This window comes from Procambarus clarkii, chromosome 78 (assembly GCF_040958095.1).
Source record: "Procambarus clarkii isolate CNS0578487 chromosome 78, FALCON_Pclarkii_2.0, whole genome shotgun sequence".
Classification (NCBI taxonomy): Eukaryota; Metazoa; Arthropoda; class Malacostraca; order Decapoda; family Cambaridae; genus Procambarus; species Procambarus clarkii.
The window spans coordinates 19,385,169-19,407,798 of NC_091227.1; the positions used below are offsets into that span (position 1 = coordinate 19,385,169).

General features: G+C 36.3%; 1 protein-coding gene across 1 annotated transcript; it reads left to right on the forward strand.

Annotated features, from left to right (window-relative positions):
- Positions 1 to 4,338: 4,338 nt before the first annotated feature.
- LOC123746024 (Integrator complex subunit 7) lies at positions 4,339 to 22,286 on the forward strand. The gene is given in 21 exon segments (XM_045727169.2): positions 4,339 to 4,480; positions 6,955 to 7,093; positions 8,710 to 8,833; positions 10,026 to 10,186; positions 10,340 to 10,469; positions 11,388 to 11,504; positions 12,750 to 12,990; positions 14,147 to 14,246; positions 14,410 to 14,560; positions 14,748 to 14,841; positions 15,609 to 15,757; positions 16,407 to 16,540; positions 16,818 to 16,913; positions 16,915 to 17,011; positions 17,732 to 17,986; positions 18,696 to 18,938; positions 19,514 to 19,604; positions 19,607 to 19,695; positions 20,012 to 20,152; positions 20,700 to 20,798; positions 21,943 to 22,286. Coding segments are annotated over 21 exon segments (3,027 nt in total). The 5' UTR covers positions 4,339 to 4,383; the 3' UTR covers positions 22,222 to 22,286.
- The last annotated feature ends 344 nt before the right edge of the window (positions 22,287 to 22,630 follow it).

Here is a 22,630-nt window from a genome sequence, read left to right on the forward strand (position 1 = left end):
CGTGATTTTTTATCCGAATTCTGACTCTCTGCACCTAATTTCAGTTTCAAATTACAACTTTTTAAACCGAAAATATGCCAATTACTGAAAACGGCGATGGGTCATATTTTGCCCAAACCCCCCTGCAGTTTTCAAAATGTCTGAGATGTCGGAAATTTGACTCCTGAGCGTGATTTTTGAGCCGAATTCTGACTCTCTGCACCTATTTTCAGTTTCAAATTACGACGTTTCATACCGAAAATATGCCAATTACTGAAAACGGCGATGGGTCATATTTTTCCCAAACCCCCCTGCAGTTTTCAAAATGTCTGAAATGTCGGAAATTTGACTCCTGAGCGTGATTTTTTAGCCGAATTCTGACTCTCTGCACCTATTTTCAGTTTCAAATTACGACGTTTCTTATCGAAAATATGCCAATTACTGTAAACGGCGATGGGTCATATTTTGCCCAAACCCCCCCTGCAGTTTTCAAAATGTCTGAAATGTCGGAAATTTGACTCCTGAGCGTGATTTTTGAGCCGAATTCTGACTCTCTGCACCTATTTTCAGTTTCAAATTACGACGTTTCTTATCGAAAATATGCCAATTACTGTAAACGGCGATGGGTCATATTTTGCCCAAACCCCCCTGCAGTTTTCAAAATGTCTGAAATGTCGGAAATTTGACTCCTAAGCGTGATTTTTTATCCGAATTCTGACTCTCTGCACCTATTTTCAGTTTCCAATTATGACTTTTTATACCGAAAATATGCCAATTACTGAAAACGGCGATGGGTCATATTTTGCCCAAACCCCCCTGCAGTTATTATAATGTCTGAAATGTTGGAAATTTGACTCCTGAGCGTGATTTTTTATCCGAATTCTGACTCTCTGCACCTAATTTCAGTTTCAAATTACAACTTTTTAAACCGAAAATATGCCAATTACTGAAAACGGCGATGGGTCATATTTTGCCCAAACCCCCCTGCAGTTTTCAAAATGTCTGAGATGTCGGAAATTTGACTCCTGAGCGTGATTTTTGAGCCGAATTCTGACTCTCTGCACCTATTTTCAGTTTCAAATTACGACGTTTCATACCGAAAATATGCCAATTACTGAAAACGGCGATGGGTCATATTTTTCCCAAACCCCCCTGCAGTTTTCAAAATGTCTGAAATGTCGGAAATTTGACTCCTGAGCGTGATTTTTTAGCCAAATTCTGACTCTCTGCACCTATTTTCAGTTTCAAATTACGACTTTTTATACCGAAAATATGCCAATTACTGAAAACGGCGATGGGTCATATTTTGCCCAAACCCCCTGCAGTTTTCAAAATGTTTGAAATGTCGGAAATTTGACTCCTGAACATGATTTTTGAGCCGAATTCTGACTCTCTGCACCTATTTTCAGTTTCAAATTACGACGTTTCATACCGAAAATATGCCAATTACTGAAAACGGCGATGGGTCATATTTAGCCCAAACCCCCCTGCAGTTTTCAAAATGTCTGAAATGTCGGAAATTTGACTCCTGAGCGTGATTTTTTATGCGAATTCTGACTCTCTGTACCTGTTTTCAGTTTTCATATTACGACTTTTTATACCGAAAATATGCCAATTACTGAAAACGGCGATGGGTCATATTTTGCCCAAACCCCCCTGCAGTTTTTAAAATGTATGAAATGTCGGAAATATGACTCCTAAGCGTGATTTTTGAGCCAAATTCTGACTCTCTGCACCTATTTTCAGTTTCAAATTACGACTTTTTATACCGAAAATATGCCAATTACTGAAAACGGCGATGGGTCATATTGTGCCCAAACCCCCTGCAGTTTTCAAAATGTCTGAAATGTCGGAAATTTGACTCTTGAACATGATTTTTGAGCCGAATTCTGACTCTCTGCACCTATTTTCAGTTTCAAATTACGACGTTTCATACCGAAAATATGCCAATTACTGAAAACGGCGATGGGTCATATTTTGCCCAAACCCGCCTGCAGTTTTTAAAATGTATGAAATGTCGGAAATTTGACTCATAAGCGTGATTTTTGAGCCGAATTCTGACTCTCTGCACCTATTTTCAGTTTCATATTACGACGAGGCATACCGAAAATATGCCAATTACTGTAAAAGGCGATGGGTCATATTTTGCCCAAACCCCCCTGCAGTTTTCAAAATGTCTGAAATGTCGGAAATTTGACTCCTGAGCGTGATTTTTGAGCCGAATTCTGACTCTCTGCAACAATTTTCAGTTTCAAATTACGACGTTTCATACCGAAAATATGCCAATTACTGAAAATTGCGATGGGTCATATTTAGCCTAAACCCCCCTGCAGTTTTTAAAATGTATGAAATGTCGGAAATTTGACTCATAAGCGTGATTTTTGAGCCGAATTCTGACTCCCTGCACCTATTTTCAGTTTCAAATTACGACGTTTCATACCGAAAATATGCCAATTACTGTAAACGGCGATGGGTCATATTTTGCCCAAACCCCCCTGCAGTTTTCAAAATGTCTGAAATGTCGGAAATTTGAATCCTGAGCGTGAGTTTTGAGCCGAATTCTGACTCTTTGCACCTATTTTCAGTTTCATATTACGATGAGGCACACCGAAAATATGCCAATTACTGTAAACGGCGATGGGTCATATTTTGCCCAAACTCCCCTGCAGTTTTCAAAATGTCTGAAATGTCGGAAATTTGACTCCTAAGCGTGTTTTTTTATCCGAATTCTGACTCTCTGCACCTATTTTCAGTTTCCAATTATGACTTTTTATACCGAAAATATGCCAATTACTGAAAACGGCAATGGGTCATATTTTGCCCAAACCCCCCTGCAGTTATTATAATGTCTGAAATGTTGGAAATTTGACTCCTGAGCGTGATTTTTTATCCGAATTCTGACTCTCTGCACCTAATTTCAGTTTCAAATTACAACTTTTTAAACCGAAAATATGCCAATTACTGAAAACGGCGATGGGTCATATTTTGCCCAAACCCCCTGCAGTTTTCAAAATGTCTGAGATGTCGGAAATTTGACTCCTGAGCGTGATTTTTGAGCCGAATTCTGACTCTCTGCACCTATTTTCAGTTTCAAATTACGACGTTTCATCCCGAAAATATGCCAATTACTGAAAACGGCGATGGGTCATATTTTTCCCAAACCCCCCTGCAGTTTTCAAAATGTCTGAAATGTCGGAAATTTGACTCCTGAGCGTGATTTTTTAGCCGAATTCTGACTCTCTGCACCTATTTTCAGTTTCAAATTACGACGTTTCTTATCGAAAATATGCCAATTACTGTAAACGGCGATGGGTCATATTTTGCCCAAACCCCCCCTGCAGTTTTCAAAATATCTGAAATGTCGGAAATTTGACTCCTGAGCGTGATTTTTTAGCCGAATTCTGACTCTCTGCACCTATTTTCAGTTTCAAATTACGACGTTTCTTATCGAAAATATGCCAATTACTGTAAACGGCGATGGGTCATATTTTGCCCAAACCCCCCTGCAGTTATTATAATGTCTGAAATGTTGGAAATTTGACTCCTGAGCGTGATTTTTTATCCGAATTCTGACTCTCTGCACCTAATTTCAGTTTCAAATTACAACTTTTTAACCCGAAAATATGCCAATTACTGAAAACGGCGATGGGTCATATTTTGCCCAAACCCCCCTGCAGTTTTCAAAATGTCTGAGATGTCGGAAATTTGACTCCTGAGCGTGATTTTTTATCCAAATTCTGACTCTCTGCACCTATTTTCAGTTTCAAATTACGACGTTTCATAACGAAAATATGCCAATTACTGAAAACGGCGATGGGTCATATTTTGCCCAAACCCGCCTGCAGTTTTTAAAATGTATGAAATGTCGGAAATTTGACTCATAAGCGTGATTTTTGAGCCGAATTCTGACTCTCTGCACCTATTTTCAGTTTCATATTACGACGAGGCATACCGAAAATATGCCAATTACTGTAAAAGGCGATGGGTCATATTTTGCCCAAACCCCCCTGCAGTTTTCAAAATGTCTGAAATGTCGGAAATTTGACTCCTGAGCGTGATTTTTGAGCCGAATTCTGACTCTCTGCAACAATTTTCAGTTTCAAATTACGACGTTTCATACCGAAAATATGCCAATTACTGAAAATTGCGATGGGTCATATTTAGCCCAAACCCCCCTGCAGTTTTTAAAATGTATGAAATGTCGGAAATTTGACTCATAAGCGTGATTTTTGAGCCGAATTCTGACTCCCTGCACCTATTTTCAGTTTCAAATTACGACGTTTCATACCGAAAATATGCCAATTACTGTAAACGGCGATGGGTCATATTTTGCCCAAACCCCCTGCAGTTTTCAAGAACAACAACAACAACAGACAGTGTCAGTAGTGTGTTGTGATATGAAATATGGCTACAGCATTAGCAAGACCCATCTCCTTTCCTGATATTGGGTTGAGTGAGCAGGACCAGGATGGTAATTCAGCGTTGCTGGAGCTGGACAGAGGTGAGCGGTCGCTCTGTGTCCCGGGACATCTTTGGAAGATATAAAATAGATTAATTAATTTTGTCGGGGACAGGCTGCCTGGGTATTTTACCTGAGAGCCAATGACACTAGTGCCCTCGACGAAAACATGAGCCGGCGGCTTGTCGAAGCTCCCCTATTTGCCTTGATGATCTATTCTACCTTACCTACCAACCTACCTTACCTTACCTAGTTGTACTTTAAAAGTTAAAAGTTTACAGCTTCCACGGGTAGGCGGTTCCATGGGTTTATATCCCTGTGGGTGAAGAGACATTTCCTGTTCTCAGTCCTACATTGTGGCTTGTTGAGCTTGAAACCGATGTTACTTAAATATATATACCCAGGGCTATATAGTCGTAATGGCTTGGCGCTTTTCCCCTGATAGTTCCCTTCCCCTCGTATATACGTATGTTGGGCTTATAGCGAGGTCCCCCACAAGATGGAAATACAGACCCTCCCCAGGATGCAACCCCACAACATGGTGACTAACTCCTGGGTATCTACTTACTGCTAGGTAAACAGAGGCAGTAGATGATAGGAATATGCCCAACCATTTTTGTCCCGCCCTGAAATTTGAACCCGGGATTCCCAATTGTGAGTCGAGAACAAACATCTCTACTACTAATCTAATTTGACATCAGCAGTGGTCACACTTGTATGGGTAAAGAATTCATGCATTGTTATTACTGTAAGGTGTTGTATTCACAGTATATATTGGAGCCTCGAGAGCCTTGACTTAGGCCACAGAGGCTGACGTATTGCACTGCACAATTTGGATACAAGTTGAAGAGATGATGGATTATTTGAATACATCATAACATAAAGGGGGACGCAGTCGGGTTCATTCTCAATTCACAGTCATGAATTCCGGGTTTGAATCCCGAGTAGGGCAGAAATGGTTGGGTGCGTTCCTACCATTTCCTGCCTCTGTTCACCTACCAGTAAATAGGTACCCAGGCATTAACTTGTTGTAGAGTTGCATCTTTGGGAAAGGTTAGTAGTTTGACCTTTGGAGTGACCTTGATGTAAACCGTACATGTGTATGTATACTGGATGTCTTTTCCCCAACATAGTGAATTAATTAAATTAATAATACCATAATGTTGTGGCATGAAAGCGGCACAAGATCAAATTTGCCAGTACAACAATGTGAAGTCACCAATGACTTGAAATTTGAACAAGTCACATCTCTCATTGAACCCTATTGGTAAATTTAGATGTAAAAAATGTTCTCATCAAAATTTCCCTACCTGCTGATATGGGTTGGAAATTTGAAGTATTGCTTTACTTTAAAAATTGACCACTTGGTATGGCATTTCACTGGTAAGATAAAGTTGCCATATCTAGCTGCTTGTTGGCATCTTGTGCCAAGAAAACCTATAGCACCTGCATCAGTGAATAGATTGCAACCATTCTAATAACATGTTGAATCACAAAAGACGGAAAGGTATTCATTGTGAAAATTATAATACATGATTTTTATGATAATCAAATGTAGACTAAGGAAGGAAGATGATTGTATTTTTCTCAGAAAAGAACATTTATGTATTTATCAAATATGACAACACCTTGGATACAGTACTACTTTATATGAAGGTATAATATTGTCTTAAGAGTGTTGTAAGATGCCTACTGTACTTGCTAACGTGGAATTTTTTCCCTCAATATTACGCAACTTGTTTAATTCATATATTTTTCGCCTTATTTCAACATATTGAAGTACAGTATAAATAAAACTTTCTTGATTTTATACTTAGTTTTAGCCAATGTGGTAGGTGCTACAATTTATTCGCCCATGTGTCTGACAAGAGGCAACTTTATCCTATGAATTAACTATTGTTATCCTATGAATTAGGCTATTGTTATAAATAATTATCATCATGTTTTGGAGAGGATGATTCTAATCATTATATTTCTTCCAATTATGAAATTTTGGGTATACAATTTTTCTAATTTTTATTACTGGAAGTACAGTACAGTATGACATTTGTAACTTTGGTACTGTAATATTGTATAATACATAATACAAAAATTATATTCATGGGGCCTCGTGGGGCCTCGTAGCCTGGTGGATAGCGCGCAGGACTCGTAATTCTGTGGCGCGGGTTCGATTCCCGCACGAGGCAGAAACAAATGGGCAAAGTTTCTTTCACCCTGAATGCCCCTGTTACCTAGCAGTAAATAGGTACCTGGGTGTTAGTCAGCTGTCACGGGCTGCTTCCTGGGGGTGGAGGCCTGGTCGAGGACCGAGCCGCGGGGACACTAAAGCCCCGAAATCATCTCAAGATAACCTCAAGATATGGGTAGTAATACAAAATTTAAGCTTAGCAGTCATATTGCCTGTGATTATTATGCAAATTTGTTTAAGAATACGTTGAAAAAAGTTCTTTACAGGTCTTAAAGAGTTTTAGGCAGAATTTCCATTGCATATAAAATTTTGTATTTGTGATTTCCAGGGCTGAAATCATCGAGAACAGGAGAACAGTGTGAAGCTATATCTAAATTTCCAGCACTGTTTGAAAAATACCCATTTCCTATCCTAATTAACTCTGCTCTACTGAAATTGGCTGATGTATTCCGCCAGGAGACACCGGGGTGAGTTTGTATTTTTATGTATCGTGTATAGAATGGAGCTGTTTTGCACTTGTCATAGTTAGTGTTTGCAAAGTTATGAAAACTTTTATACCTAAAATGATGTACAGTGCCTTGGTGAAGGAAATGCTAAATCAACTCATTATAGATGTGAAAAGTGTTTATTTGTTCCAGCATGATATTGTGATCTGTATTTTGCATGGGGAAAAAAAAAGACACTCCTTTGGTATGCATACCTTGTCATGTATTGTTTGATACAACATTCTGAGCATCACAGTTGTAGAAAGTAAAATACAGTACAGTACAGAAATACTGAGGTGCTTTTAACTCAAAATGTGGTAAATCATGAAAATTGTTTCCTTGTCTGTGAGCAAAACACAACAAACATTATTCATGGGATACATTTGTGTAATAAAGGAAAAAGATAAAACTAACCAAAAAAAAAAATGTCGTTGGTTTGGTGAGCTGTACACGGAGGCCTGATGGCGAGGTCATTGAAGCTGTTAATGCCAGATGCGTTGTTTGCCGACAGTGGTATGGGGAGACAATTCAAATGTTCAATTTCAGTGGTTTGATGCTTTGTTCATTAATTTACATAATATAGAGTTTGCATTGAATATATTTATGTACAGATGTCTGATAAACAGTGCTAAAAATACTTTACAATATAATTGAGTACACTGTACTGTAAGTCTACATTACTTATGTACACCTTTCTTGCATTCCTGGCACAGCTCAGGAAGTGTCTCCTCTGAGACACTTTCTTCTCTACCCAACCCTTTGCTCAAATTCTCTCTGGTTTTGTCATCCGAGAATGGATTGAAACACTGGTGGTAAAGAGCAATTGTTATCTGACAATAACCCCAGGCTCCTAGTAAATGATAACCTCATTGTATTATTGCAATGAGGTTATTATTTATTATTATCATTGCATTGCAATTACAAAACAAGATCAATTTTTTTCATGAGTATTTATTATCTCCATTACATTTTTATAGATGTATTATGATCATACAGTATTTACATTAATACAAAGTAGGCAGTAATAACAAAAATCGTTAAATGATGATAACTACAGTGGCTAGAAGTTTGACATATGATTTTTTTATTATTATTATTATTATTTTCTACCACAGATGTGGCCACACATTTACAATGCTAATCAGCATATATACATTTTCTTCTGTCCTCCATGGACAGGGTTAGAGATGTGTTAAACATATAGTTCAGGGGTTTATTGAACAATCAACCACAGAAGGCGATTCGGTGCTTTTAAAATGCTAAGCTAACCTACATACGTAAATACATAGAAACACAGATGTTTGACATATGATGACTACACATTGTAGACTGTGTACATTCGTAACGTGTTCCTCAATCTTTTATATCAAGTGTCTCGTGTACCATACTTTATTGAGTTATCAAATTCCACTTTAACTTACCCCTTACCAAACCACTGTGGAATTCTCCAGGAAAAGATCTGCATTTGTTTTCTTGCCTGAGCGAAGTCAGTTTTATTTCCTATTCATGATTTTGCTTCATCTTCCATTGTTGTTAATAAATCAAGTTAGTACTGTAGGGTTTTTTCACAAAATAAGCTTACTATAACTTCATTTCAGGAGCAACTTTGTGCGTGTCTGTGTTGTTGAAGTGGTGGAATCGTGTGGACGGCATTTAGATAAGCTCATTAATGTGGATGAGTTCCTCCGTCGTATTACAACTGTCATGCATTCAAATGATCCAGTGAGTTGAAGATAACAAACATTTTATATAAAATTTTTCTGCTTGTTCTTAGTACTGTATTTGTAGGCTGTTGCTTAAGGTTAGCCAATTGGTAAGTTCTGTATATGTAAACCATTTTATGAAGGATTCATTTATGTTTGGAAAACTTTGATACCTAGGATAGTAGGTTATATAATAATGATGTATCATAGGTAACATTAGTTCTTTTATTTATAATCTTTATTATTTAGCTATATAATGTAAAGAGAACAGTGCTGTAAATGAATGTGTATTCTGTGTGAAAAGGGGCATTATTTTAATGTTTGTGAAAAGAGGTGTACTGGCTAACTCTCATCCTGTAACTATACTTAGGTAATTATACAGACGAGCTATAGGGATGTCTTCAGAAAATAAATATTTTTCCAACTATACTTGCCTTCATAAAGCAAAAGTGATTGTCTTCTAATGGAGACTAAATGTCAGTCATTAAGACATAAGAGAACGGTAATTTGAAAAGGAAATAACAGATTGATTTCACTTTAAAAGGGAATGTTACTGGGAATTATTGTATGTTTGTACAAAGCAGGATTTCACAGCACCAGATACACTATGGACTTAAGAGCATAACTTAGAGCACTTAGTGTAAGTGATTATATAATATATATATATATATATATATATATATATATATATATATAATACAGTATATATATATATAACTTGATGATTTAAGTAGAAGCAAAGCAGTTGAGTACTGAAAAAAGGTGCTCATAAGCTTAGCTTCCCACTGCAGATTATTTTCAATGCATCTTTACAAAAGAAACCTTGCAGACATAAGAAGTGGTAACCATTCCCAATTTATAAAAATGATAACAAAAGGTCCATTAAGCTATTGGTCAGTATTACGTATTACTGACAAATATGCATGTTAAATTACTTTCTCCATTAATTTGACTAAATGGGTTAAAGCTCTGTAAATAAAAAATATAATAAACTTGCAGTATCATCGCATTGAAATCACAATGGCATGATTGACAATGGTTTTACTTGGGCAGAGTATGAGCATTTTGTGTTTTTATAATGAACCGAGCTAGACTGTACTGTATCTCTTTCTAAGAATAATCCGTTTATAATGACATTATTCAGTCAAGAAAAATAAAATGTTATGTATGAAGATTTTCCTGTAATGGCTGTTCTCTCTTTTAACCCGCAGTTGGCACGGGCCCTCACTCTTCGTACTCTGGGATGGATGTCGGGGGTTGTGGGAGAGAACAGACGAGTGCAGCATCTGATCCGTGAAGCCCTAGATGCTAAGGAATCGGTGGAGCTTCAGGCTGCTATAATGGCTGCAGAAAAATATGCTGCAAAATCTAAGTATGGATTTTGAATATTTTATGGGTGTCAATTATTAATATAATAATTACATGGTGTATTCATTTTATACTTCTGATAAATATCTTACATGAGAAATAGTTAACATTTTTTTTTTTAGTGCTGCAAAAGTTATAGCAGTAATATATTTGACAGAACATTTGCTATGAACATGTGTGAACGTCTCATCCACATGATTGGAGGACTGGCAACACCAGTTGATGTGAAGCTACAGCTGATTCAAGTGTTTCAACACATGCATCATGATGCTGAAACTGCTGCAACTGTAAGAATAACTTGGTATTATGAATATTCAGGGTATGGAAGGAGCAACTGCTGAATCATAATTTTGTTCTGTATTATATTATCTTGCTGAGATCAGTCTCTTCCAAAAATGATAGTATGTGTAGCAACGTTTGGTTGGACGTACAAAAATTACCTATTGTACCCAGAAAAAATTCATGTTTTGTACTATATTATTTTTGTGGACGGTAAGAACCAAGCTTAAGCTTTCCCTAGGCCTATTAAAACACAAATATGCAGGCGATGAGTCACAATAACGTGGCTAAATTATATTGACCAAACCACACACTAGAAGGTGAAGGGACGACGACGTTTCGGTCCGTCCTGGACCATTCTCAAGTCAATCAAGTAAAAATATGTACTAAATTTGACCTAAGATGTCTTGTATTAGGCTAAGAATTGCTTATTTAGACCTAGGACAGGTTAAGCTAGGTTGTTTAGTTCCAGTTTTAGAAATGTATTTCGGTATAATTCCAATAGGACAAAATAACTTTTCCTACGTATACCAGTTCATTTATGTACAATGAACAAGTAGTTGCTATCACCACTATCTCTTCTATGTCCTCTTTCTTATTCCTCCTCCTCTTCCCTCTTTCCCTTTTTGTCTTACATAACTATTATCATCATCCATTGTTTGGCAAGGTTTTGATCCAAGTACTGAGGGACTTTATGTTGATACTGTTAAAAGTAGTATTTGGTACATTTGTTGCACATTTAAATTATACTGAATAAAGTTGTAAATTTGATTATGTAACATTTTTAAGAATTCATTTTGAGTAAACAAATATATGGTTTTTATTCAGGAGCTTAAAATAAAATTTTAATTAATAGCCATCTGGATTATTAAAAATGGCTTGATGAATAATCGTCTCCACATAAATTAATTACCGTACTATTTAAGGTGCGGAGTTTGTGCCTGGAGCTATTGAAGGAGTACCCAACACAGCGAGTGGTGATTACAACATTACACACGCTCACACAACTGGCTGCTCATATTCTGGTGGACATTCCTCAGCAGGTGAGTTACAAATATTCTCATTCATTCGGCAGGTGAGCTATAGGTAGTCTCATTCATTTAGCAGGTTGTTAGCAGGAAATGGATGATTGACATTTTGTTTGACTATATCTTTACACTTAATATCTGAAATATGTGAGGAACTCCCTTGGTTATTATGCTGAATGAGGGAGTACTAGTTCCCCATGATGATACAGATTGCAGTAGTATAAATTCTTTGTGATGCTACAAATTGTTGAAGCACTAATTCTGTTATACTATCAAGTGTGGAGCTAATAGTTCCCCATTATGTACCATGTGTGGAAGTGTTAGTCGAGTGTTATGCTATAGAGTATGGAAGGTAGAGTGACATGAAAGAATGTATTAAACCAAATGTATTTATTCTTCACAGCCAATTTTTACATTCTCAGAGCACATTGTTTGTGAATGCTTCTAGAGATTGTCTAATGCATCATTACAGTGAAGGTTTATTCTAATGAGACTTAATATTATTGTGTAAACTTGTTTTACAGTATTCCAAAAAATGTGTATCTTTAAAGGTTATATCTGTGATTATTATTATAGAAATTTTTTTTTCTGAGCTAGCTCTCAAAGGTATATGTTTAAGCTGTACTGACATTGGATATTGATGCATGTGTTTTGCAATTAATTCCAGACAGAATTTTGAGTGTCCAAGCTAAGCCGAGGCAGATATATAATAAAAATTAGTTTCCATACTTCCTCTGCATTCAGATCTTATTATGTTAAAGATAGTTTTTGTTTTGTTTTCTTTAATGTTATCAAGATAACCAATTAAAGATGTTTTCTTCTACCCCCATCAGCAGTACTGGTTTGTTCACCCCATACTCATCATGTGAGCAAAATATATATATAGAGCATAGGAATTTTTAATATTTTATCAATAGCAATAAAATTATAAGCCATTTTCTGTTTAGTTCAGGTGTGATAAGTTTAGATCTGTCTCTAAAGGGTTAAGTTTTCACAAAATATAAGATATAATGGTCTAGTGTGTGTCCCCTGTCTTTTTCCACACACTTCACATTTCTTGGTAGGTTGTTTACCTCTTTCTCGACATTAGAGAACATTATGTCTAGTTGCCTTCTTCTAGGCAAAAGATGGAGATAAAATACCAATATGAAGTATAGTATTACCCAATTATTCATCACTCCATGTGTCTCTTTTAAGTAGGAGTCCTTCCCAAATTATGTTTTTATTCTTTAATTCCAAATCTGTTCTGTTTTGTTACAGGTTGACCTCTTAATTGGATACTTGGAGAGTGAGGCACGCATTGGAGTCCGTCAAGCAGTCCTTGGCGAGCTTGGGTTCCTAGCAGGGGCAGCACCACATGCTTGGTCTGCAGACAACGTGGAAACACTGGTTAAGTTTACTCGATCTTCTCGCCACAATCCTGCTATGACTACAACAGCCCTCTCTGTTCTGGCATCACTGACTGCAGCTCCAGCTCTGCCTCGCATCACACTTACTCCTGGTAGGTTGTTAATGTTAGCAATATTGAAGCTTTAGTTGAGTTTTATTACAGTTTAGCATTAGTGAATTCATACTCTTGGATATCAAAACTATTATGGTGCCATAATGTCTTTCTTTTTACTTAATTTATCAACAAAGTCGACTTTATTCATTACATTGGAGTCGGTTACCTTTCCTTCAACAGGATTTAATATTTGGATTAGCCATTTGGAAAGCTTATAAGCAGTACAGTGTATAGCCTATGGAGCTAATAAGTGTGTCAGAATTATTAAATTTAACTTTAACACATCCATACATGTAAGGCAGAAGTTGTTAGGAATTTTTTAATTACAAGTAGTCTTTTTACCTATTCTTTTGTTTTGGTTAAATTGCTTTTTATACTATCCAAAGTGTTCTTTGTAAATTTACATTGTGTTCCTCAATTCATTTTATAATTTATTTTGTTCACAATTACACTAGATTAGACAGGTTTGCTTGTGTCATGTGTAAAGATTTAATTCTTAAGTAACACACAGACAAAGCTAGAGAAAGTTCAGAGGTATGCAACTAAGCTAGTCCCAGAACTAAGAGGCATGAGTTACGAGGAGAAGCTGCATGAACTGCACTTCACATTGCTGGAAGACAGAGGAGCTCAGGGAGATATAATCACCACATACAAAATCCTCAGGGGAATTGAGAGTAAACAAGGATGGATTATTTAACATGGGTGGTACAGACACAAGGGGACACAAGTGGAAGCCGAGTACCCAAATGAGCCACAGAGACATTCGAAAGAACTTTTTCAGCGTCAGAGTACTGTAGTAAGTAAATGGAATGCATTAGGCAGTGATGTGTGGAGGCTGACTCCATACACAAGTTTCAAATGTAGATATGATAGAGCTCGAGAAGCTCAGGAATACACAAGTAGATTGATGGTTGAGAGGCGGGACCAAAGAGCCAAAGCTCAAGCTCAACCCCGCAAGCACAATTGGGTGAGTACACTAGTGGTGATGTGTATCCCAGAAAAATATGAATTTAAGAATTGTCATAACTAAAGAGTTGTAAAAAGACCATTGACCACCCACCTTTCAGTGGTGTTATTTATGTATATATATCCACATTTATATTTATACATTTTGTATATAACTACTTTCAAGTTTAACTTTGAATTATTTCAGAATGTGCCCTTGTAGACTTGTGCCGAGAGTGTGTGTACGACAGTAACATTCATGTGGCATGCAGAGCCATTCAGCTGTTTACCAACATAGCTATCTATATGTAAGTAGCAGTGTTTCTCCTTGACATTTATAGCATTGTCTTGTTTATAATGCTGTACGGTACTGTAAACTCTCTTTGTTTGTACCTTGTTAAGAAGCATGTTTGTAATGTTGCACACAAGTTAAGCACATTTTATCTTGCATGTGTTTTGTCTCGCCCGAAGGTTTGAGGAGCAGAAAACAAGTGTAGTGTGTGAAGAGGCTCACTGTGCTGCTCTGAGTCTTCTGCAGAGTGTTGTCAGTGCATCACAGGTTGATGATGCTGCCAAGCCTGGCCCCGAGGGGTTCATTCCTGCTGGTCTTCGGACGTGTTTGGTATGCATGTACAGTACATTCTTTTTAATTTCAGTGGATGAAGTTTAGGGTCAACCCACCACACTTTTTGATACTGCACAAAACCATATTATACTTAAGAGACTTTTACATATTTCATTATTACTGTAATGTTAGTATGATTAGCATGGCTTTAAAATTTAATCTTTGCATATTTTTCTTTGGTAAGGTGTGTACTGTGCTACTAGCCCAGACTAAATCAAATATCATGAGTGACTTAGCCGTCACTCTGACTGACATCCTGGCAGACAGCATACTATCAGGTTAGTCACTTTTATTGACCTTTTGAGTGCTAGATTTATAATACAAAAACAAACTAAAATCTTACAAGATTGCAAATTTTGGTAGTATGAAAAATGTCAATTATACAAAATGCAAATCTTATTGCCATTAGAAAAAGAACTTGACCTTGGCTTGCATTCCCCATGTGTCAGTTGGTGGGGGTCCATTTCAGTTTTTACGTGTTGATGCATAAATCGCTTTATACAACAGTCTTCTTATGTTTGCAGTTTAATTAAACAGTAATGAAAATAGTGTAATGTTTTCATTCAGAATATATTTGTTAACAATAATGATAAAATCCAGACACCTTACTCTATATTCCAATTAAAATCTTGGTATACACTTCAACCATGCATGCATTCATTTCCATCACTACACGTTGGATTTTGGTCCTCACCTTGCATACAACTCACAGATGAATGACGATCTTGTAGAAGCTGAGTCAAACAGATCAATTTTATTTTCAGAAAGTTAATAAACAATAATATTGAATGTGGAACTTACAAAAATTTGTTAAAGTGAACAATAAAAAATTAATGGAAACTTGTAAAGGCTTATTTGATGTAGTGGATTTTTTAAGGGATATCTAAGGTATCTTGGAAAAGATGTGGATTATGACATAGTGAGAAGTGAAGGCATGGGATAAAGAATCTGAGAGAAATAAAAGTAAAAGTTGTGACTTTATTACTTAATTTATTGTTATAAATTTGTGAAGATATTATTTCATTTTTTTTTACTGTTTCTATAGTTTGTGGATGTCAGCTGGTGTGTGAGGCATTAGCATCCCTCGGGGGAAGTCGTGGTGAAGTTCTAACGCCACATCTGACACCAATTTTGAAACTCATTCAAAAATTTACACTTGAAGCACCACTCAGTCCACACAAAACCAAATTAATGGTAGGTTATTTGAAACTATTTTGATAAAATTCAGAATAATTTTGTTTAGTCTGTAATTTGTCGCAATGTAAACACTATACAACATGAATTTTAGGGATTCAACAGTAGTTAAAATTTACAGAATTGGTGTGCCTTAATTTTACAAAATGGGCACAGTTTATGAAACTTGAAGTGAATTTTTTTTTATTTCCATATTCTTTCGCTTTGCCAACAAAGCATCACTCATTATTTTCTCCTTTTTCTGTTCTTTACAATAGAAAATGTTTGAGACCATCCAGTACTTTGAAGATTATTATTCAAAGCTCTCAAGCCAATTATTTCTTGGTATTACTTCACTGTACTGGTATATATTACTTGGTCCTGGTAGTGCAGTTGGATTCGTTCTCGACGCACAATCAAGAATCTAGGGTTTGAATCTAGGGCGGGACAGAAATGGTTGGGCACATTTCCTTTTATCTAATGCTTCTGTCACCTAGCAGTGAGTAGGTACTCGAGAGTTAGCTTGTTGTGGGGTTGCATCCTGGGCGGGGTCAGTAATTCGGTTTTTGGGGGGACGACCTCGATAATACATACTATTTATACATTGCTTGCTATTAGTTCTGAAGATTACATTGACTAGCATACAATATAATATGTTCATGTAACCCAGGTTACACTTGTCACGCTGGTTATGCAAGTGTTCCATGGCCACGTCTGGTCCAGTCAAGCAGAAGCAGCTGTAGTGGCAGCAAGTAAATGTGTTGATCAATGGGCAGCATTCTGTATGGCACGACAGGCATCAAGGTTTGTGGAAATTATAGTTTTTAACATTTCATAGGAAGAAAGAATCCTGTTTACTGTCTTCCTTAAAGCTGCAGTATAATAATAATAATAAAGTTTGACATTGCTTAGCACAATTTTAATTAACTTTCCATGATCTTGAAAAAATGTTAGACAATGGAAAATATGACTAAAGAATTAAGCCATACATTATTTTCAAAAGTATAGTATCAGTAATAGTATTAAACTAAATGTATTGCTTTCAGTAAGTCAAAACTTTTCTACATACAATTTAAAATAGGTATGGCCATCATAGCCTGGCTGCTGGGATGTATGGAGTATTAAGTTGGCGTGTATGCTCCGACCAACAACATTTCTGGGTTTCGGCTCTGGGGAGGTAGTCTTGGTGAAGCCTGCCCAGTAGCAGCAGGTGACAGAGCAGATAATCTCACAGCAGCAAACACTCACCTCCACCGAGCACTCTCGGCTCTAAAGGTAATGAACTTCAGATAAATTTATGCAGATCAATGTTAGATGCATGATGAATATTGAATTGCCTTCAAATTTATTAATGTAACTTTTTATTAAATTGGTTTAAGATACACATAGTGTTGTAAAGTCAATAGAATTATAATCATTACACCATATTAAAGGTTGTCATCATTATGCCATTTTCATTTTTCATTAAGTGAGGAGATAAACACCCAGAAGAAATACAGAAAAAATAGGAGAGCAATATGGTTAATGATAGTCAAAAAGATACCCATCCATTTACACATGATGTGAACACCATATAACTATGTTGCCACTTACACAAAACATACACAGCAGCACTGCTTCATATGACTGCATATTTATTGCTCTATCTTAACAAATTGTATCCTCTTAATCATATATCCTTCCTTACATGTGCTGTGTTCACACTTCACTCTCTCACATAGTTACTCACAATGTCTAACCAGCATTTCTTGGCCGCTGCCTCCTCCCTTTTATAGAATTCTTTCAGATACTGTACAGTATATCATTCTATTATTTGTTCATTTAGTATGACCAACCCATTTTGATACTTCCTAATGTCTTTTCTAAGAGCCATGTAATCAGACTGACAACACTTTCTACTGATATTATCTTGATATGATAATTAAGGTCTTTTGTTATATTGCCATACTGTGTGTTTATAAATGTGTACTTTTCATTTTTTTTTTTTTTTTAAAGGCTGCAAGCACATCAAATCAGCCTATGACTTTCTGTCAAGAGTATGTGAGACTTAGGGCTGAAACTTTCATGTGCCACGCTCAGCTACTCCACGCCTGCCTCTCTCTCCGCACTGCCCCTCCCCCGGCTATTGCTGCATCTTTAGCAACATCAACAAGAGATGATCTCTTAAGGTGTGGCAGAGTATCACAGCAACTTGCAAAATCAGCTCGAGACTTTAACAATTTAGCCACTCAGTATGGAACTCTATACCAGGTAAACCTCTTTTAATTTGTTTAAATAAATTAAAACAAATATTTAAATTGTATGAGCCAATATTTATATATTTTGTATTGTATTTTGAAGAACAAAAAGTTCCCCTATATATTAATGTCTTATTGTAATACAGTATAATACTGTACAATAATGTTCCTCAAACTAAATGAGTGGTCACAGTTTAGTGAATAGTTACAAACCCACTCTTGAATTCCACATACTGTATTCCAAGAAACTCATTTGTTTCATTTTACATCGATTTTGATTTGCTTAAATAAGGTGGCTAGTTGGTGGGTCTGCAGAACCATGCAGCAGATTGAGGAAGAGAACAACCTTAGGGTTATCATCCACCAGTCATTGAAAGTTGTTCAACAAATAGGAGCTGCTGTAAAAAAAAAATAGCTAACATAACTTTAGGAATAATTAGATGCACCTTTGACTTAAAGAAAAAAATATGGTTAATTAGCTCTGCAAATCTCTGGTGCACCTCCATCTGGACTACTGTATCTAAGCATGGGGCTCTAATTTTATGCTCAGCTGTTTACAGGCGACCCTTGATTTCCACTGAAGTTATGTTCCTGTAAAAGTTGTGTAATTAAATAAATCATGCAAATCAAATTTAAAGGTACTGTACATGGATAATATAGTGTACCAGGTGAAATGGTGTAAAACAAATTATTTAGCAAATAATAATTTAATATTTTTTCAGTCAGTGTTTGATGCTGATCCACAAACTTTGTGTAATATAGCACTTCTACAACAAGGGGCATTATTGGTGGCTCAAGGTATTGAGATTATTACAAGACCATCAGCTGGGCAACTAACAGAAGATTACACTGGTCCAGACTTGACCACAATCACCAGCAAACTTGGGGGTGGGGAAACGGTGGAAACCCAGTCCATAATTGGTACACTAGAGGAGGCCACAACAATGGTTCGCAGACTTGCACAGGTTAGTAAACAAAAAAATATATAACTATACTGTATTAAATGTGTTTCTATACTGTATATATAATTGATTTATGTGTAACTATCATAGGCTGTCAATAATTCCTCTTTTTATATATATATTTGTCCCAATATTGTTGCTAGCCTTTATAAATGGGTGTCTTGATCCTATACTTTTAATGTATTGCTTCAATCTATATTCGATTTTAGATCACCGGTAGAATCTTCCTCTGTAGAAATTAAAGGATCGATGGAAACATTTGCCAAATATTATTTTGGTGTTTGCAGTGTAATGACATTGACATGAAGTAATCAGCTGTTTCCAACCATTCTTTCATAAACAATCTGGTCTTGTTGCGTATTTTATTTGTACATATTCTTCTTGTATTGTCATAATACTAATACTGTACTGACTTATCATAAATTTTCTTTACCTAACATATTTCAGTAAGTGATAATTACCTTTTATGCTTGAATTCATTTTATGAATATTGAAAGATAATGTAGATGTAAAGTGATGTACTGTAACTATTATCTTTGCTGTATAAATGTTACATCCATATGTTTTCATCTTATTAGGTATCTTGTGAGGTGAAACCTGTGAGAGAACAACATCTACAGTTACTTCAAGGAATCTCTCAAGTGCTGACAAGTGTACCACTTCCATATCCTCGTTCTTTTTCCAAACTCTGCAGAAGACTACTATAACCCTAGCCCTTCTTCCACAGCCTCGCACTCCTGGTGACCCCATCAGTGTTCAGGTTTGTCGGTTTGACAAGTACTCGGCTAATCTAAATCAAATTTGATAATTTTGTATTTTATGCCTTCAAATCACAATCTTGTAATTTTGAGTCAGATTGTAACAACTTTATTCTTATCTCCAGTTTGCATTTTAATCAAATAATTTCATGCTAAATGAAGGAGCTTTATGACTCAATCATAAGTATTGTAGGATTGACACCTGCATATACATATTGTTGCTTTTAAGACCATTTGCAGGATCCATTGTACATGATTTCATTACATAAGGAGCTATGTAGTATTAAGATGTAAAATAAATAGACTTGCTATTTCCAGACCACCTCAATGTTAGCAGTTAAAGTAGAAGGTGTTATAGGTCATGGCAAAAGACCAGGCCTTTTCCGATCTGTACGTTCCGTCACTTTGACCGTAAATTCAGTGATTCAAAATCGTCCTCAGCACACCTTGGACTTAAAGGTAAGTTATGTACAGTACTTCTAGTTAGAGTCTGATTTAGCTGATCAACGCATTATTACCTTCACCAAGCAAATTTCATAATACAAGATGGAAAAAGTCTCATGCTGCTCATGTTAAATACAGTACTGTTGATATGAGTGGCCATCCTATTCTTGCACTTAAAAGTAATGCCACCATAATTTTGATGCTCTCAAGATTGTGCTGTACTTAATATAAGAGCATTAGCTATGAAAAGGGGTTTTGTACTCGGGAGGTATGTAGAGTTAATTCATTGCTACAGTTCATACTTCTCGACTTGCTTGTTAATTTACTAGGTAGAGTACACGTACCAATGTTGCATTTAGCGAGGTTCAAGAAGTTAGTCGGAGGAAGATGACACAGGATTCAGCTGTATACTGTACTGTACTAGAAGACTATAATGAATGTGCACCAGATTTTGATAGTTTGAATTTGCTCTGCATGAAGAATGACAGGTAAATTACTCTTAAATTAAAAATTATTACAGCAAGTGGTAAGGATACCAAATGTTAATGAATTAATTTTACAGATTGAGCCAAACGAGATGTTGACCCAAACAGTAGAGCCACACAATGACTTCTTTGCAGCACAGTTCCTGCTAGGGTTCCCTGTACCAGGAATCTACCAAGTATGTACAATATGGTACAACATAAAATGAGATTTATACAGTATTGAATTTGGAATCAAGATAGTATTTTAGTACCAGGTCCAGCATATTTATACGAGTAGAAATAATTTTATATTAATGGTATCAAGTTCATTGTTAGTGAGAACTGTCTTAATTGGTTTTGATTATTATTGGTGCAGTACAGTATGTAATGTAGCTAAAGTATATGCTTCCCATAACATAGGTATAAATTCATATCTTTTAATAATGTACAGTATACTTAAGGAAAGCATGGAATCTTTAAGATTGTAAAATATCAATGAACTTATTTACCAGACAATTTCATGTGATGGCAAGTGTTCTGTAACGTGCACAACAGATTTTAACGCCTCACATCCGAAGGTGTTAAAACATAGCATCCACGCTCCGAAAGTAAATGTTCCAAAGAGGCTAAAATGCATCGTCCCATTCATAGTTTTGATTTTCAGTTCCTGAGCGAATCTATTTGTATCATCCAGTCCGAAACTAGTGAAAAGTCGCTGCTATTAATGTGGAAAGAGCATATTTGGGGCATGAGTGGACTTACCAGAGGGCATCCCTCTCACCCAGGCAGCCTCACCTGTGAGGCTGTATAATCATTACTGTCATACTTAAATCTATTATAATTTGTTATCTGTACTCCTAGAGAAGTCTTTGCAAACATTGACACCAAACTCGACAATGTAAAATGATTGAGCCTGCATATTGTTTGTAACGATTTTTACTTAATGGGCAGAGTTAATGATTTTTTTCATTTGCAAACTACCTGAAAGTTATTTAAACAAAAAATTCACTGCTGTACACATGCACACCATTTTTGGCTTGATTGTTCTTTTTATTTAGAGTAATTTATTTTATGAGCATTTTTAATATTTGTATATTAATTTGTCATGCACAATTATATACAGTACACTTGTTTTTGCATTTTTTTTTTCTCTAAAATTTATTTGCAAACATACATTGTGACATACTTGACACCCAACAAAAACTTAGAAAATGCAGAAAATGAAAAGTTTGTGGTTCAGAATGCCACCTCATCAGTGTTGGAACTTACCTAACTGTTATTTAAAGTGTTTTGTTGAATTGTCTTGTGTATGACATGACCTTGCCTATTTGGTGACTTCAGGTGAGTGTGGATACATCAGTCACAGATGATTCTGATGATGCTTGGCAGACGGGACCCCGTCACACGCTTACTGTCAAATCACAAGAGGATCCAGCCAGTAAGGCAAGCGTCTCGCAGACTCCACGGCAGGTACCTCCCAGCCAGTATGCACCCTCTACATCACAGGGACCATCAGGTCCTCCACCAGGTGTTACTGTATTACCTCCTGGTCCTCCAGGACCTAACCCACCTTCTGCTCCACAGATAACACAGTTTAACATACCAAGACCAGGAATTTAGTGGAATCTGGCACAAAGATGATTTTGTGATGAACTATCTGATTAAAATATTCTGTACGTATTCAATATGGTTAGTTTTATTTTCCCTTCATATAAAATCATCATTGTTAGTCATTGGATATTATCATAAGCAGTCCAGAATGTATATAATTTTATCATTACTCAGTTTCCTTGGTAGAGGGTGAATCAGAGTGGAGAAAATACTTTACATCATTGACACTATTCCCCCCCACTCCTTGAATTGTCATAATGGTGCAGTATCCCTAAACTGCTTTCACTAGCCAGTCAATCATGTTCTTGTTCAATTGCCTAATTATTTCTCCATGTATTTTAACGAGCACGCTTCTCAAATTCACTTCTATTATTCCAACATTTTCACATTTATGCCATAATTATGAAAAAGTGTGCAT